This window comes from Garra rufa, chromosome 22, assembly GCF_049309525.1.
Source record: "Garra rufa chromosome 22, GarRuf1.0, whole genome shotgun sequence".
Lineage (NCBI taxonomy): Eukaryota > Metazoa > Chordata > Actinopteri > Cypriniformes > Cyprinidae > Garra > Garra rufa.
In genome coordinates, this window is record NC_133382.1 from 27,030,584 (window position 1) to 27,050,519 (window position 19,936).

Here is a 19,936-nt window from a genome sequence, read left to right on the forward strand (position 1 = left end):
TTTTATACATTTTAAATTTAAACTAGGATATGTTTTTTTAATTCTATATGCAACTGATAAATGTATTCATGCATACACTGCATTGATTTGAAAGGGCAACTGTCATACTAGTCTTCAGTAAACAGGTGGCGCTCAAGCTCTGAATTCCTCCATACAATGAAGTAAGAAATAAAACGTTATAAATGATTTTTTTTTCATACCAGAAGCTTAAATGAAGAAAGTGGGAAAGTTAGATACATGTAGCCTATACGTGACTGATTCATTATGAGCAGTAAACAAACTGTACTGACGACATACTTGCTCTTAACGTTATATGTAGTTTGCAACAACTAAGGAGGTTAAAAGGTTGGTGCTCTTGTGTATTCTTTTACACATAAGAGTAAGTTTCAACAGCATTTTCAGACATTTCAGTACCTGCAAAACTTAAGATTACAAGTTAACACTGGTTAGCGTGCACTAAACAGACGGCTTTGCCTGAGGTAAACATAACATCAGTGATTAAATCGTTGTCTGTGTCGGAGGGCACAAAAACATTACGTTATAGGTTTACACATTAAAAACTCAAAAAATGGTTAGTATTTTGTTCGCAACGTCTTGAAACTCAGAAGGAAAGTCAAAGAACAATGTGTTTGCGAGACGAACCACAACTAAAAGTGGTAAAAACGTCGACAGTGAATATTTCGCACACAGTGTGTCAGATATAGATCACAAAGTGGATTCCATTTACGCTTGGACAGTCTTTGGATAATTCTTATTAAGTAAAGTGCTTAATGGTGCCTAATCAGCGAATATTCACTGTCCGTCTGAGCCAAAAACACCGACCTTCTAGAGATCCGAGCACATGCGCAGTATCTTCACACTTAGTGCGCGTACTTCGACCTTACATCCACAGCTATTGTCGAGCAACTGTGCGCGCAACAGCACACGCTGACAGTTGATGTGGACTGACATGAACTTTGTATAATAATTTTGGAATGTTCATTTATGTTCATATAGACTACGTTTTTTAACACAAACCGATGTTTTTGAACTGCTGAAGATATGATAAAGAAGATTTCAAAAGCTAAATATAACGCAATGTGGCGATGTTAGTGTTTTAATCGTAATATCGGAACTCCCAGTATTGGTTTTTATTCTGTTCTCGTGGGGTGTGTCCATCAGAGCAGCACTGAGCAATTGTTGGAGTCTGTCCGGATGTGTATATGATGTCTGATCACTTGTTCCTCACCAGTGCGCAGCTGGCGCGCAATGGATTTATTGTGGAAATTGTTCTATGTCGTATATAACCAGTTTCTTTGCTCTCTGAACGGATCTGAATAAAGCGACAATGATATTCGCAACTTTCTGGATAATGTTGCCTGTCCTTGGTAAGTTGAGATGCATCTTTTCCAGTGTTTGTGTGCGCACTACATCAGTAATAACAATTGTCAAATATTGAAAAAAGCTTACATATATATGTTAGGCTATATATTTTTTTATTTTATGATTATGATGATTGTTGTTATTAGTATTATATATTTAATTATATAGAAAAAATCAAAATAGTGTTTTTGTCTTTTATCATATAAGTTGTCTCTATTTGTTTGAATTGGGTCCAGTAAAGTAACTAGGTAAGTGCTATCACCTTAATTATAAATACACGTTAATTGTAAATAAATCGTGGTTACAATGTGCCAGGCAGTTTTGCCATTGTCTTATTCACATCTGTAACTTTGCTTTTCACAGATTTAATGTACTTCTCAAAGGCAGATGCGATTGCACAGTCTCGGTCGGTTCGGCTGGACTGCGTTAGGGCTCATGAACAGTGTTTGGCGAAGTACGGCTGCAGCACTAAGTACCGAACCATGAGACAGTGTGTGGCCGGTAGAGCCGGTAACTTCAGCATGCTGGCTGAACCGGAGGCGCAGGACGAGTGCCGAAACGCCATAGAGTCCATGAAGCAAAGTCCTCTGTACGACTGCAAGTGTAGGAGAGGAATGAAGAAAGAGAAAAACTGTCTGCGCATCTTCTGGAGTATATACCAAAGTTTACAGGGTGAGCAGATTCAGGGTGAACAGAATCCAATATAATGCTTTGGTAGACACTTAAACTCTTGGAAATGCAGTTAAAATAATTAAAAACTTTTATAACCATAGTTTTAATATGGACAGGATCAAAAGTGCTGGTTCTAAGAATGTTACATGTAAACAGTTTGGGTTCTTACTTGCTACTTTGCTGGTGTTTACTGTATCTTCCAGCCAACGACTTGCTAGAGGACTCACCATATGAGACAGTAAACAGCCGTTTGTCTGATATTTTTCGTTTGGCGCCAATAATATCAGGTAAGCCTGATGATAAATTATCTCCACCCTCACACCTGACATCTGTCAGTTCACACTGAATGCAAATCATTTCCCAGCTTTTTGTTTTGTCTGTATGCTTAATGTGTGTGATATGTCTCAGGTGTATGTGTGTGTCCTCTTTCTCTGTCTGCCTTGTTCTTGAGATGCTTATTTGGCTGTGGATAAAAGTGTTTCCAGAATGAATGACTTTATATTTAAATGTATGCTGGCTTATGAATGGCTCGCCTGCTTCTGTCATTTATAAAAGCGTGCTTTGTAATGGATGTTAGAGATTTGAGTGAACAGGTTTCAGTGATGTCCTTGGACAAGAGTCAATGCCTAATGCATTCCTATAGAGGACTAACAGAACAAGTGCTGCATGATAGAGACGGTTTAGTCATGTCCTGTAGATGGCCCTGTTCGGCTACAGTGAGGTCTGCTGGTGTTGAAGATAACACTGACTGAATCTCTCAATCTGAGCTGTGCTTGACTGTAGCAGTTCTGCAGTAAATCTCTATGGTGACAGACAGTAGCTTTGGTGCAAAATCTAGTGAGTTGCCTTGATGCCAACTGCCTACATAGAGAGCATTCTAACCCTCATGGAAAATCATAAGTGAGTGATTTAGTACACTCTATGTAGATGGCACCTCTGTGCAGTACGCAAATACCACTCTGCACCCAATTTGAGACTCAACTAGCAATTGATTTCACTAACGTTTAATATCATGTTGCCATGCTAACAACACAATACTATAGAGCAGGGTTCCTCAAATCTTACCCTGGAGGGCCAATGCGCTGCAGAGTTTAGCTCCAACCCTGATCACACTCACCTACCTGTTATTCTCTAATGATCCTGAAGACCTTGATTAGCATGCTCAGGTGTGTTTGATTAGGGTAAGAGCTAAACTCTGCAGGAAAATGGATCTCATGGGCCAGATTTGATGATCCCTGCAATAGAGTTTCTAGCTCTCAAGCTTTCTACCTGAAAATTTCAGTTACTTTTTTAATTAGACTTTCCATTAACGCCATTATATTGTTGATTCAGACTGATTAGTGAACACGGAATGCGCACAACCACAAAAGGCAGGATTTATCGCATGAACCAATCATATCCAATCAGGCATTGCCTCCTCTCACATGACTTTCCCCCATTTATTCTCAATTACCCAATACCAAACTCACCGCATGCTTTAAGGGGCCTGTTAAAATTTAATTGGCTCAGGGGAGGAGAAAAACAAGTGACTTATTCACTTTTTTAATTTTATATTTTGTAATATTTGCGTTGTTTTATTTTTGTGCAATTTTTTTTCTCGTCCAATAATTTGTGGATGCACTGCCTCCCTTGCCTCCTCAGAGGAAACGCGCCTGACATAAATGTATATAAACTGAATATACAGTTTAAGTCAAAAGTTTCCATACACCTTGCAGAATCTACGAAATTTTACCGAAATATTATATTATTTTACCAAAATAAGAGGGATCATACAAAATGCATGTTATTTTTTTATTTAGTACTGACCTGAAAAAGATATTTAAAATAAAAGTTGTTTAAATATAGACCACAAGAGAAATTATAAGTTGAATTTACAAAAATGACCCTGTTCAAAAGTTTACATACACTTGATTCTTAATACTAGGTTGTTACCTGAATGATCCACAGATGTTTTTGTTTTGTTTTTGTTTTTTGTTAAGAAAAGACCTTCATGTGCCACAAATTCTTTGGGTATTCAGCATTTTTCAGGTTAAACACTCACCCATGCTTCAGAAGGAAAAACGATGCATTAACAGCCAGGGGTGTAAACTTTTGAACAGAATGAGTTTGTGTACATTTTGCCTAAATATATATATATTTTTTTATTTAGTACTGCCCTTCAGAAGCTACAGATACTTACATGTTCTCCAGAAGACAAAATAAGTTACATTTACCCTGATCTTCAATTTTTTTAATGCTCTTAATGAACCGTTTGAATCCTTCTAAAGCATCAGTGAGCATTTGAATCTTCTGTAATAGTTGCATATGAGTCCCTCAGTTGTCCTTAGTGTAAAAAGATGGATCTCAAAATCATACAGTCATTGTTGGAAAGGGTTCAAATACACAAAAATGCTGAAAAACAAAGAATTTTATATATAAACGGGCAGTTTGATCCCTCCTATTTTGGTAAAATAATTAACATTTTGCAGATTTCTCCAAGGTGTATGTAAACTTTTGATTTCAACTGTATATCACTAAGCTAATTGCAGTGCATTATGGAAAATCTGCCCAAAACATGGTATGTTAGAAGACATCATAATTAAGCAGCCTACCTTTTAAAGCCTCTGATGCAGCTCACTAGGTTTTGGTTTTGTTTGCATTAGGTTTGGATAAAATATGAATATACTGTAGGTCCATAAGAAACATGTGGGCATTACATGATAGTACATGCGAGACGCCCTCCCCTTATGTTCCTTCTCAGTCCAATCCAAATCAATAAAGCCGTAGATGAGAGACAGCTTCTGAGATTGCAGCCTTGTACTTTCCTGAAGCGTTAATCAATATGGTTAAAGATGCAGAATGTACAAAAAAGCTGAAATATACCAGTTCAAACAGCTGTTAATTTTTTAATCACCAGTCGGGTACTATTAGAGCTTGCTTTTGTTTTGCTGTGCTTCTGTGCATGTGTGTATCTAACAGCAGGCTACAGGTGTTGTACATTACCAGGAAGAGAGAGACATTCATTCTAATTATTTTCATATTTGGATGAAACTCAATTGAATATTAATTTCACAGCAAGCCTCTTTACTTATTCCACACATATCTAGAGCAAAAAAATCATGGAAAAAGGTGCAACGGTTTTGGCATGTTCTAGCAACCCCTAGTAATAATTCACAGTAGGGCTGGGCGATTAATCGAAAAATAATCGAAATCGACATTCAGAACCTATAATCGTTAAAATTTTTCCAGGAAGATTATTTCAATTACTTCCCCTTTAAAAAACACAAGCGCTCCGTTACGTTATTCCTCCGACATGTCGATGGAGAGCTTAAACAGTATTTATACAGTACACAAGGGTAATACAAGGGTACAAGGGTAATTTTATTTAGAGGAGATACTGCTTATTTTCTACTTTTAATATGAAAAACATTGAAAATTATTTATTTTGTTTCCAATAGTTCAAGTTATTTATTTTCACTAATTTAAAAAAAAATGTGACTTTTCGTTTTAAGCAATGCTTGCTTTAATTTCAGTTGTTCAACACTGATGTTCAATTAATAATCATAGATCGTAGATAGTGTGTTTCCTTCAATTATTTTAAAATCAAGTAATGCACCCTTCATCCAAAAATCTCTCGCTTGTAATATGTGTGAACATATTTACTGTACAAAACTTGTCAGTGAACTATGAGGGCCAAAAAATAATTATTATATAAATATAATTAAATATAATTTTATTAATAAATAAAATAATCGTTCATTAATCGTAATCGGGTTAAAATGTTCAATTAATCTAGATTTTGATTCTAAGCCAAATTGCCCAGCCCTAATTCACAGCTGGGCTATACAGGAGTGAGCAGGATGTTTATGGCCACTGCCAGTGGAGCTTCAATAAAAACTGATTTGGTTGAGAGACCCAGAGCCGCTGTGCCAGATCTCTACATGGTCCAGATGGAAAGACATTCCGGTTCTTGAGATGGTGCGGTGTCAGGGTTATACAGGCCTTAAGAAACTGTAGAAAATCCTCTATATCAAAATGATGAACTGCATCAACCAAACCCATTGTTTAACACAATAGTTTGGAGAGACAGAAAGATAGGAAGTAATTTGAGCTGTGCCTAATATGCCAAAAAACCTTTAGTTGGCTAGTGTACATTGTGTGTCCTGTCCATAAAGTGCTTTTATATTTACTGTCATGAACCGCTGAATCAGCCCACATACAGGACCCCAATAATAACTGACCCTAATCTCTTATTCTCAGTGGGACATCTCTATACAACATTCTGTGTGGGTGTTTTCATTCTGTTCACAGCAGAAATGGATACTCAAGTCTGAGGCTCGTTCACACAGTGCCAACAAGCACCAAATTCCAGTGGTTGTTAGGTATTGTTGGATCAGTGTATTATCCCTGTTGGTGGTTGTTGGGTTGTTTGAGCATGACAGTTATATTTACAGACTATAAATACAGCAGTCAACTTTGAGTCGAGTGTTTGAAATGTTGGGTCAGTGTAAACCAACCTTTAGTTTCAAATAAACTGTCCTCAGACTTGACTTGGATTCATAACAAACTGACTTGGGACTTGACTTGGAAAGTTGTATATTTACATTTAGTCATGTAGAAGATGTTTTTATTCAAAGTGACTTACAAATGAGAAATGTCACAAGCAATTTGTGATAAGTATGGTTTATACAGGTCCTTCTCAAAAAATTAGCATATTGTGATAAAGTTCATTATTTTCTGTAATGTACTGATAAACATTAGACTTTCATATATTTTAGATTCATTACACACAACTGAAGTAGTTCAAGCCTTTTATTGTTTTAATATTGATGATTTTGGCATACAGCTCATGAAAACCCAAAATTCTTATCTCAAAAAATTTGCATATTTCATCCGACCAATAAAAGAAAAGTGTTTTTAATACAAAAAAAGTCAACCTTCAAATAATTATGTTCAGTTATGCACTCAATACTTGGTCGGGAATCCTTTTGCAGAAATGACTGCTTCAATGCGGCGTGGCATGGAGGCAATCAGCCTGTGGCACTGCTGAGGTGTTATGGAGGCCCAGGATGCTTCGATAGCGGCCTTAAGCTCATCCAGAGTGTTGGGTCTTGCGTCTCTCAACTTTCTCTTCACAATATCCCACAGATTCTCTATGGGGTTCAGGTCAGGAGAGTTGGCAGGCCAATTGAGCACAGTAATACCATGGTGAGTAAACCATTTACCAGTGGTTTTGGCACTGTAAGCAGGTGCCAGGTCATGCTGAAAAATGAAATCTTCATCTCCATAAAGCTTTTCAGCAGATGGAAGCATGAAGTGCTCCAAAATCTCCTGATAGCTAGCTGCATTGACCCTGCCCTTGATAAAACACAGTGGACCAACACCAGCAGCTGACATGGCACCCCAGACCATCACCGACTGTGGGTACTTGACACTGGACTTCAGGCATTTTGGCATTTCCCTCTCCCCAGTCTTCCTCCAGACTCTGGCACCTTGATTTCCGAATGACATGCAAAATTTGAGCAACAGTCCAGTGCTGCTTCTCTGTAGCCCAGGTCAGGCGTTTCTGCCGCTGTTTCTGGTTCAAAAGTGGCTTGACCTGGGGAATGCGGCACCTGTAGCCCATTTCCTGTACACGGTGGCTCTGGATGTTTCTACTCCAGACTCAGTCCACTGCTTCCGCAGGTCCCCCAAGGTCTGGAATCGGTCCTTCTCCACAATCTTCCTCAGGGTCCGGTCACCTCTTCTCGTTGTGCAGCGTTTTCTGCCACACTTTTTCCTTCCCACAGACTTCCCACTGAGGTGCCTTGATACAGCACTCTGGGAACAGCCTATTCGTTCAGAAATTTCTTTTTGTGTCTTACCCTCTTGCTTGAGGGTGTCAATGATGGCCTTCTGGACAGCAGTCAGGTCGGCAGTCTTACCCATGATTGCGGTTTTGAGTAATGAACCAGGCTGGGAGTTTTTAAAAGCCTCAGGAATCTTTTGCAGGTGTTTAGAGTTAATTAGTTGATTCAGATGATTAGGTTAATAGCTCGTTTAGAGAACCTTTTCATGATATGCTAATTTTTTGAGAAAGGAATTTTGGGTTTTCATGAGCTGTATGCCAAAATCATCAATATTAAAACAATAAAAGGCTTGAACTACTTCAGTTGTGTGTAATGAATCTAAAATATATGAAAGTCTAATGTTTATCAGTACATTACAGAAAATAATTAACTTTATCACAATATACTAATTTTTTGAGAAGGACCTGTATGGTTAGCTTAAAATTAACCCAAACATTTAAACATTTAACCCAACCACTTGGTCAAAACAACCCTAATACTGGGTTTGTCCATATTTCACCCAGCGCTGGATTGTATTTGTATTTTTTGGTTCAATTTAAGCAAGAAATATGTCAATTTTTAGGCAACAGTTGAGTTAAAACTACCCGGAAGGTTGGGCTAAACATGTAACCCGACCGTTGGGTCAAAACAACCCAAAACATATGGTCATTTAAAAAAAAAAAGCTGAGTAAATTAAATAACCCAGAAGGTTGGGTGCATTTTAAACAAGAAATATGGTAATTTTTAAGCAATAGCTAAGTTAAATAAAACTAACCAGAAGGTTGGGTTAAACATTTAGCCCAACCGCTGGGTCAAAACAACCCAATCGCTGGGTTTGTCTTTATTTCATCCAGCGCTGGGTTGTATTTGTATTTTTTGGTTAATTTTAAGCAAGAAATATGATATCTTTTAAGCAATAGCTGAGTTAAATAAAACTACCCAGTAACATTTAGCCCAACCGCTGGGTCAAAACAACCCAATCGCTGGGTTTGTCTTTATTTCATCCAGCGCTGGGTTGTATTTGTATTTTTTGGTTAATTTTAAGCAAGAAATATGATATCTTTTAAGCAATAGCTGAGTTAAATAAAACTATCCAGAAACATTTAGCCCAACCGCTGGGTCAAAACAACCCAATCGCTGGGTTTGTCTTTATTTCATCCAGTGCTGGGTTGTATTTGTATTTTTTGGTTAATTTTAAGCAAGAAATATGGTATTTTTTAAGCAATAGCAGATTTAAATAAAACTACCCAGAAACATTTAGCCCAACCACTGGGTCAAAACAACCCAATCACTGGGTTTGTCTATATTTCATCCAGCACTGGGTTGTATTTGTATTTTAAACCAGAAATATGGTAATTTTTAAGCAATAGCTAAGTTAAATAAAACTAACCAGAAGGTTGGGTTAAACATTTAGCCCAACCGCTGGGTCAAAACAACCCAATCGCTGGGTTTGTCTATATTTCATCCAGCGCTAGGTTGTATTTGTATTTTTTGGTTTGTTTTAAGCAAGAAATATGGTATTTTTAAGCAATAGCTGAGTTAAATAAAACTACCAAGAAACATTTAACCCAACCGCTGGATGAAAACAACCCAATCACTGAGTTTGTCCTTATTTCACCCAGTGCTGGGTTGTGTTTGTATTTTTTTGGTTAATTTTAAGCAAGAAATATGGTAATTTTAAATGCAGAAGATGTTTTTATTCAAAGTGACTTACAAATGAGCAAGAAATTTGTGATAAGTATAGTTTATACACTCTAAAAAATGCTGTATTAAATACAACCCATCGCAGGTGAAATGGACAAACTCAGCGACTGGGTTGTTTTCAACCCAGCAAGAAACATGATCATTTTTAAGCAATAGCTGAGTTAAATAAAACCACCTAGAAGGTTGGGTTAAACATTTGACCCAACCGCTGGGTCAAAACGACCTAATCACTGAGTTTGTCCTTATTTCACCCAGTGCTGGGTTGTATTGGTATTTTTTGGTTCATTTTAAGCAAGAAATATTGTCTTTTTTTAAGCAATAGCTGAGTTGAATAAAACTACCCAGAGGGTTGGGTTAAACATTTAACCCAACCGCTGAGTTTGTCCATATTTCACCCAGCTCTGGGTTGTATTTTTTGGTTCATTTTAAGCAAGAAACATGGTAATTTGTAAGCAATAGCTGAGTTAAATAAAACCACCCAGAGGGTTAGGTTAAACATTTAACCCAACCACTGGGTTTGTCCATATTTCACACAGCGCTGGGTTGTATTTTTTGGTTCATTTTAAGCAAGAAATATGGAAATTTTTAAGCAATAGCTGAGTTAAATAAAACCACCCTGAAGGTAAACATTTAACCCAACCACTGGGTTTGTCCATATTTCACACAGCGCTGGGTTGTATTTTTTGATTCATTTTAAGCAAGAATTATGGAAATTTTTAAGCAATAGCTGAGTTAAATAAAACCACCCAGAAGGTAAACATTTAACCCAACCACTGGGTCAAAACAACCCAATAGCTGTCCATATTTTACCTGATGGGTTGTTTTTAATCCGGCATTTTTTAAGAGTGTAGTTTTTTTAATTAAACTAAAAACTATAGGCTATTGAAAACTTGACTTTAAGAAAATTAACTTAGAGCAGTAGCCATTTAACTGTGACATATATAACTATGCATATAAACCTGAAGAGAAACATAAAACTATGGCTGTCAATGGAGTAAAATAACTTGCCATTTTTTCATTAACTACCCACAAAACCCATGCTTTAGGAGACACTTTTATCTAAAAAGTGACTTACAAATAAGGAACATCACAAGCAATTTGTAATATCAACAATACTTTTTAATCTTAAACTTTATCCACCTTATTCTTCATCGTAAAAGTAAGCCTAATGGCGAGATTTCTGGTTTATTAGCCGCTATAGAGAAATGACGAGAAGAATATCAACATGCAGTAAATGGTGATTAACAAAATACATTAAAATAATATGGTAAGACACACCAATTTGCAATATCAAGCAGCAAAATTAACTGTTTTGTACACCTAAAAATAGCTGGACGTGGATGAGACCAGAAGCCAGACCCAAAAAAAAACAAATTACAAAATGGCCGCGCTCGCTCTTACGGGAAAAATAAGGTACATTACCTATAATGGATTTGAGATGTAAATATATATCACATATACTTGTGAAAAATGACTTGACTTAGTCTGTGACACACTTGAGACTCCATGGCAGAGACTTGTGAACTTGTCTGGTGCACAGAATTAAAACACATGTCAGTACTGAATATCCTTGAGGGAAACATGAGGCCAGTCAAAGAGATGAAACATGGTCAACAGGGTATCAGCTTTCTCTAACTCTTTTCATAGTTCTGACTAACAGAAATGCCTGCTCATCTAATAGTAGCTGTCCTGGGCTCTAATGCAAAAACGCCAGTGTTTCAGTAAATGTGTTCAGGTTACACTTCCTGTCAGAAACATAACTGAGATCAATACGAATGGCCACATTAAGCAGCTAATAATTGCTGAGCAAGACGGTTCACCCTCCAACTTAGCGTTTTAAACTTTAACAAACTTACTATTCTCCATAAAGATGAGGTAATAGCAGTCAAAACAGATCGAACAATCACACGTTTTACGTCATGAGAAGCTGGGCTACAGACCCGATGCCTCTTACTTAAATGGCTATTGTTGGAACTGCAGAATCCTTGTTCAGGATGCGTCTATATGCAATCTGCTGTACAGGCACTTTCTGTCCTCATTACTTGATGGCACACCCTCCAGCTTTACATAGCTTTTGTGGGTTTGGGGCTTTAGTAATAGATCCCCTTGAGCCATGGGATCACAAGAAAAAGGGAGGGTGGAAAAAATCAACCATGTGAGGGAAAAAAGACCATGTTTAGTGAAAAAGTAGCCGAAAGGGTTGGGGAAAATTGAATTATAGTGAATTGTACAATGGTTGCCAGCAGGGAACTTAGTGGTTATAAAGCTTATTAGGTTTTTCACAGTTAAAGGGATCGTTTACCCAGGAAATGAACACTCTGTCATCATTTACTCTCCTTTGTGTGGCGCCAAACCTGTATTACTTTGTTTCTTCTGAGGAACATTGTTTTGTGCATTCAATGAAACAACAAATGAGTAAATGATGAGAGAATTGTCGTTTTTGGGTGAACTATCCCTTTATGTACACTAGGGTTTTAAACGTCTAAAACATTAATACCCATACGGCACAAAAGAAACATGTTTATTCTGCCATTAATCATGAGATATTCAGACCAAATAACCTCTGGAATCTATTCGCCTGGCAGTGTTTGAATTAAAACGGTCCTTTCCATAAATCAATAAAGAAGCGGTCATGAGAGACAAAGACTGATCATACTGTCACCGTAGGGCGAGAGTTGTGCCACCTGATCAGTGAGGACAAAGAGAACAGCAGTCATTGCTGGATTAATACATATTTGAACTGTAGGGAAAATGAAGGGGATAGTTCACCCAAAAATGAAAATTTATTTTGTCGTTCCAAACCTGTATGACTTTTTATCTTTGGAACATTGTGTATTTTGAAAAATCTACTTTCATGTGGAACACAGAAAAAAGAAAGTCATACAAGTTCAAAATGACATGAGGGTAAATGCTGACAAAATTTGATGTCCCTCTGAGTGAACATGAGGGTCAAATTAATATCCACATTAATTAATGTGGAACCAAAGATCATAGTGAAGACTGGAAAAGAAGATAATGTTTTGCCTTCAGACATTTCTACCAGCTTAGACAGATGAATCTTGTTCCATGCCATGTTAATTGATTTTCTCATGTCGCAGCTTTGGTCTGCAGGCTTGTCAATAATGGAGTGATCACAAATAGCTATTCATTTGTCACACTATACGATACAAGCTACTCACAATCATATGTTATGTTAAAATGAGCCATTTTGTTTTGCATAGCATTTGATATATATGTCAGGGGCGTTTCCTTTGAGGAGGCAAGGGAGGCAGTGTCTCCTCAAAATATTGGACGTGAAAAAAACTTGTAGTACAAAACTTAAACAACGAGAAAGTGTATAAAACACTTGTTTTTCTAAAGAAACATTGTCCTACAGACACCAGCAGGTAAAGGTACAACCGGAGTTCTCGTCTCTCTCAGTCGATAAGAAATTATGTTTCTTGAGGAAAACATCTCAGGATTTCTCTTCATATGATGGCCTTTAATGGAGCCCCCAAGTTTGAACCTCCAAAATGCAGTTTAAATGCATCTTAAAAGGGCTCTAAATGATCCCAGCTGAGGAAGAAGGGTCTTATTTAGCAAAACGATTGTTCATTTTTTAATAAACTGACAATTTATGTACTTTTTAACCTAAAACGCTTGTCCTGTCTATGTCTGCGTGAACTAATTATCTATTGACCCAGATTACACAGACTACACATGCGCATCGCAGAGACGAGACAAGACGAGCACTGGTGGTTAAAAAGTTAAAAAAATGAACAATTGTTTTGCTAAATAAGACCCTTCTTCCTCAGCTGGGATCATTTAGAGCCCTTTAAAGCTGCATTTGTCGATAAGAAACATCTTATCGACTGAAGAAAGAAAGACATGAACATCTTGAATGACAAAGGGATGAGTACATTATCTGTATTTTTTAGTTCTGGAAGTGAACTAATGCTTTAATTAAAAATATACATGATTAAAAAAACTTTTTATTGGTTTAGGTCATCCCTGTTTCTAATAGCCATACAACAGCAGGGCACCATCTCACAGGAAAGGGATGGAGATAAAGTGCCATCCATTTTCTCTCACATGCAGAACTGAGGTTGCCCTGGCCATCTGAATTATTCACACCCTCGGGCTGGTCCAGAATTTAGTAACAAAGTCCCATGTGGCCCTGTCTTCTAGAGAACTGAGATGCATTGAGAGCAGAGAGACCATGTCCTCTTCTCATGCAAGATGGTCTGCTTTCTTTCACGACTTGCATTCATTTGGTTGTATTCAGTCATGCCGCTCATCCAGAGAAATATCGTGATTGAATGTGAAACAGACAGAAGGTCTATTGAAAGAAGTAATGGGGTAATTATGAAGGAATCTGATGGATACTAAATTAAAATCCTTTTCAGTGTTATTACATGTATTTTTAAAAATGCCAGGCTAATTTATTTCTAGACTTAGTGATCCATAATTTCATTGTCTCCATAATGAGAGTAAATCCTGTCATTGTTTTAAACATTCAGCAGGAAGAAATTCATATGCGTAATGTTCATTTGAATCACCGTAGTCTGTTTTAAGAAAATCAATTCAAACCTTCACTCCTATTGGCACGAATGGCAAAAAGCCTATAAGAGAGGAAGAGGTTATTAAATATGAAAAAATGGCCCTGTCAGCAGTTATTGTTTGGAAGTGCAATTTGATTTCCAATCTCATTTCACATCATCGACATGGATGCCAGGGCTGTACGGTTCATGAATCCCAACCAGCTGCCACACAGCCCCAAGAAGAAAAAGACAGCGAGAGACAAGCAGAAAGAACGGTTCATGTTTGTTTAGAAATAGACTGTTTTCCATATTAGATAATAAAACTCTGAGAAACACACAAATCAGATGTCCTAAATCCCCTTCATCTCACGCTATGAGAAATATGTTGGCCTTGTCACGTAAACAGCTTGATGATTGCTAGAGGCAAAAATGACATTTAAAGCTTGTGCATGCTGTGTTGTGTACAGCTCATAAGCGTTGGTAATTACAAATGTCTGGATGGTTGATTACAAATCATTCAGCATCAATAACTCTGTCAAGTGTGGCAAAAAGAAGGAAAATTCATAGAAGATGCCTAGAATTCAAAACACTCTGGTGCAGCATAAAAGAAATGCATTAAAAAAATGGTTTGATTCAAGAAATGTTGATATTGACTCCTATTCCAGGTTTTCAGAATTGATACAAAGAGATTATCCCTGGCTAATTTTCTTGATTCTTAAGAAAGGAAAGAATGCAAATTATGACCTTAAAGGGATTGTTCACCCAAAAAAGAAAATTCTGTAATTAATTACTAATCCTCATGTTGTTCCAAACCCATAAGACCTATGTTCATCTTCAGAACACAAATGAAGATATTTTTGATTAAGGGTTTATACAGGGTTTGTGCAAAGTGCTTGAAGTACTTCAATTTGACTTTTTTAAATTTAAAGCCTGGAAAACCACTGAAAATAGCAACATTCATAACAAGGTACTGGAAAAATGCTTGAATTATTGAAAGATAATGTATTTATGAAATAATTGTTTAATTTTTTCAATAAGCACATATGCTTTCATGCATTAAAAATCATGTTTGCTTATTTCAGTTAATGTCATTAAACTAGTGAGCTAAGCCAGTAGTAGTACTGACAAATGAAGATGAACCAAATCAATTCATTTACGGATTTACTGGATCCGCTCCAACTGATTCAAACTCGTGACTTCACTAGCAAAAGGCAGAATAAATTATATGAGCCATACATTTTCGAATTTCGACGTCGCTTGCAATGATTTTAAAAAGGCACATAGTGATTGGTGAAACTTGAGTTTTTCGAAACTCCAAACCAGTTAAACCAATACATCGCAAAATGATTCACTGTTTCGAAGCACTCCATACGTATCGCAAATCATTTGTTTCAGATCGGGACTTCGGAGCGGGTTCGAGAATCATTTAACTAAAGGCTTGTTCACACCAAGAACGCTAACTATAAACATAACAATAAAGATATAGTTCTAAAAATCGTTCTTAATATCAAACAATAGCAGAGTCCACACCACAGCTATAATGAGAGAGGCACAGAGAAACAATATCGATGGAATCACTTTCAGAATGTTTTTTTTTTTTCAGCTGATGAACAATAAAAACATTGCCAACCAATCAGAATCAACCCTGCTATCACAAATTTGAGAATTTAAAGCGGCAGATGAACGCGCACTTAGAATAAACAGACGATATTGTCCGCTACGCTGCAAAAGAAATGCTTTTCTTACTGGTTTCTTGTATTGTTTCCAGCCAAAATATCTAAAAATTCTTCAATCAAGAAGGATTTTCTAGACAAGTATAAATTATTGTCTTGTTTTCAAAACAAACAAGTCAAAATTAAGTGAGTTTTTATCTTGTTTCCAGCCAAAACATCAAAAAATTCTTAAATCAAGAAGGATTTTCTAAACAAGTATTTAGAATGTGCGAACCTAGTTGTAGGGTCAGAAAGCTCTCAGATTTAAAAAAAATCTTCCTTTGTGCTCCGAAGATGAACATATAGTACCTTGCAAAAGTATTCATACCCCTTCATTTTTTTTCACATTTTGTTGAAATTCATTTGAATGATTATGATTTAGAAAGGCACACACCTCTCAGAAAAGGTCTAACAGCTGAAAATGCATATCAGAGCAAAAACCAAGTCCTGAGGTCAAGATAACTGCCTGTAGAGCTCAGTGACAGACTTGCGTTAAGGCAATGATCTAGGGAAGAGTTCAGAAAAAAATCTGCTGCATTGAAGGTTCACAGAAGCATGTAGCCTCCATTATCCATAATGGAAGACGATTGGAACAACTAGGACTCTAGAAAATGTCTGCCAGCCCCCATCCAAGCTGACAGAGCTTGAGAGGTGAAAAGGTGAGGCAAAGAATGGCAGATAATTGCCAAATGCAGATGTGCAAAGCTTGTCACATCATACCCAAAAAGACTTGAGGCTGTAAAGGTGCTTCAACTATGTACTGAGTTAAGGGTATGAATACTTATGCAATGCAATTATTTCAGTGTTTTATTTTTAATACATTTGTAAAATTTGCAAATCTGGTTTTTGCTTTGTCATTATTATGGTGTATGGAGTGTAAATTGATGTGGGGGGAAAACTAATTTAAAGCAGTTTAACATAATGCTGCAATAAAACAAAATGTGAAAAAAAATGAATACTTTTGCAAGGCACTGTAGGTCTTAAGAATCTGAAAAATCAGTTTGTTTTCAAATCTACACCCGCTATTTTCCCCAAATGAATATACAGTATATCACTCCTCTATTGCATTTATGTATGAAAGGACATGATATGTTCTGCATCATAATTTTTGAAACATGATGGGCTGAGAAGGTCATAATTCATAAAGCTGTATCTGTATGTCATTGACCTTGTCATAACAAAAGATTAGTGTTATTAACTACACATCATTAAACAGGTCAAAAGCAGAGCGCTGGATAATACAGCGTAACATATTTCACGTTCATATTTTCACATCAGACGCTGTTGATATCTGATGCAGTGTGTGTAAACGACACCACTGCCTATGTTTTTTTTACCGATCATAAAATGCTGTCACTGCAGTACTGCGCGAGCTTGCGTGACCATAGCATTTCAGGTCACCCAAAGTCACATCATTTGTCACCGCTGAGATTAAGGACATACAATGACCCACACACACCCACACACAGAAGAAGAGTACCGACTGAATAGACCGTGAGAGTGTATTGGCTGTCAAACATATATAATACAAATCCTTTGGAGTGGATTTTGGAGAGAAGCCTAGCGAGAGGAAGAGGAAATCCTTTATTCTAATGGGCTGGGTTGACAGCTCTATGCTGTCAGTCCCTAAGGACTGATCCCCCGCTGTGGATGTGTGCTTCAGTGTTTGTGATGTATGAAGCCTATAGTTATCATTTCCTGAGTCCAATATTGTGGCAATGTGAATGGGAGGGGAACACAACCACCCCACCTCCCTCTCTTTTAAGAGCGTGCCTGCATTCATCTGTGGATTTATCAGGTATTATATATCTGTAGCTCACTTTAGCTCCTTTTCTCTGTCTGCTTAGCCATTCAAGTTCTTTTTATGGAAAAGCATCAACGTTCACGTTGAAACAAGTCTGATTTGGTGCTTGCTTCAATGTTACTGTGCTGGTTTTAAAGGTAATGTTTATCAGTGGACAAAAGGAGGTGTGGCACAAAAGGACGAATGCACGGTCTAAAATGAATTTACCTCGTAATGACAGAAGAATTGAGATTTTTTTTACAAGCCTTGCATTTGTTTTACAAGCCTTGAAATTACACAGTGACAATTTGTTTTATTACAAATAAAGGTAAAAATACCACTCATAAGGACAATAAATATTTAATTGTAATTAAAAAAGTAAAAAAAAAAATATATATATGTATATACATACAATTCCAATCGAAATTATTCAACCCCCCAGTGACTGCAGTACTTTACAAATACAAGCTTTTGTGAAGATTCAGGACTTTATAAAAATTGCATCTATAACAGATTACTGGTATATTAAAAGTGATAATGTCAATATATAATGAAATATTTTTGAGTTATTGGATTTTTTAATAACACAACTATGTCATAATTATTCAACCCCTGTTCAACATTGCTGTTTTTTAGTCAGTTGTTTTTATGGTGGGAAACAAAATTGTCTTAAAACACAATAAAGCCTTTAGAAACACTATTAAAAACAGAATAAGCTTGAGCTGTTACACATACAGTAACATACAGTTAGTCCATGCATGTGCTGAAGTTGAGTAGCAAATTTGGTAAAGTCAATAGAGCTCTCACAAAAGCTATAGAGAAGAAATAGTTTTATTATATTATAAAGTCTAAAGCTGTATGAAGATTTTCAGGACATTTAAAAGTTCCTAGAGACACAGCTGGCAGCATTATTCTTTAGTTTAAAGTGTGTTGTACCAGAAAACCTTTGAGGGTGTTGAACAAAAAAGCACAATATCATTCCACGTGTTCGCTCTTACATATAATAAACGGCGTAAAAGTTAAGCGTGTTTGGCGTGCTGTCCGGGAGAGGGCTCCGAGCTCGGTAGTCATTCCCGAGCCCGGGGCACTCCCCCTGCCCAGGGAGAGGGGTCCGAGCTCGGCATTTGGCCCGAACCCAATAGCGCTCCCCCTTGCTGGAGGTGAAGAGAAAAATAAAAAGGGGGGGTGGGAGGGATGCTGAAATCAGAGATAAGTGAAGGTAGGACTGCTTGGTTATTTAAAGGGACTGTAGTGATTGGATAGGGAGAGTGATTGCTGATGGTGAATTGGTCGTGTTAATTATCTGCTCGAGCTCCTCCCGAAATTTGTTAATAAAACATCACAAAATGTTTGATCAGAGCAACTGAGAAAAACCTGCAATGTACAGCCAAATATTTGCAAGATGATACCAAATGAAGGCTACATCATTGTGGCCAAACAATTTAATGTTTGTTTCATCTGACCATAAAACAGAAGACCAGAAGTCTTCTTCTTTGTCCAGATGAGCATTTGCAAAGGCCAAGCAGGATTTTGTGTGCCTTATCTGGAGAAGTGGTGTCCTCCTTGTTCTGCATCCGTGGAACCCAGTGGCGTGCAGTGTCCGTTGGACTGTCTGCCTTGAGATGTTGCCACCAGCAGAGCCCAGATTCATCAGGATGACCTTGGTGGTGATCCTTGGATTTTTTTTTTTACCTCTCTCACTATCCTCCTGGCCAGCACAGGTGTCACTTTTGGCTTCCGACCATGTCCTCTGAGGTTTTTCACAGTGCAGAACATCTTGTATTTTTTATTAATACTTTGCATTGTAGCCACTGGATTTAGATATGGTCTTAGCCCTTTCCTGACTTGTGAGCAGCCATAATGCGCAGCCGCAGGTCCTCAGTGCGCTCCTTTGTCTTAGCCACGACTGTCCACAAAACAACAGCAGAGAGCTTCAGTTTTTTACCTGTTGAGTTGATTAAAACAGCTGTTCCCAATGAATCAGGGTAATTAGGATGCTTTAGAACAGCTTGGACTATTTGGAATGGTATAGAACTTTGGATTCTCCCATAGACTGTGACAGTTTGCAAAGGGTATGAATAATTTTGGACATGCCACTTTTTGTTATTATTATTATTGTATTATTATTTTATAGTGTGTTGTGTTTACATTTTTCTGGTAAATAAATTCTGATAAATATTCCTTCAAAAATGTTTTCATACTCATTTTATTAGAAGTAGTGCTACTATTACGTTAAGTAATATATTTCTGTCATAATTTCTTCAAGTTAAATCTAACTTTTTTGACGGGCTGTTGTGAAGACCTTTAAGTTTCTGTTTGTATATCATATGACGATAGTTTTTCTCAGAAGAAACAATAAAATGCTCAAAAAGTGAC

General features: G+C 37.1%; 1 protein-coding gene across 1 annotated transcript in view; it reads left to right on the top strand.

The window, feature by feature from the left end:
* The first annotated feature begins 914 nt into the window (after positions 1-914).
* gfra1b (gdnf family receptor alpha 1b) overlaps positions 915-19,936 on the top strand; it is a 45,161-nt gene continuing 26,139 nt past the window's right edge. The window contains exons 1-3 of the mRNA XM_073828705.1: positions 915-1,367; positions 1,726-2,034; positions 2,238-2,321. Of these exons, the coding sequence (XP_073684806.1) occupies positions 1,328-1,367; positions 1,726-2,034; positions 2,238-2,321 (433 nt within the window). The 5' untranslated portion in view covers positions 915-1,327. The remainder of the gene's footprint in view (positions 1,368-1,725; positions 2,035-2,237; positions 2,322-19,936) is intronic.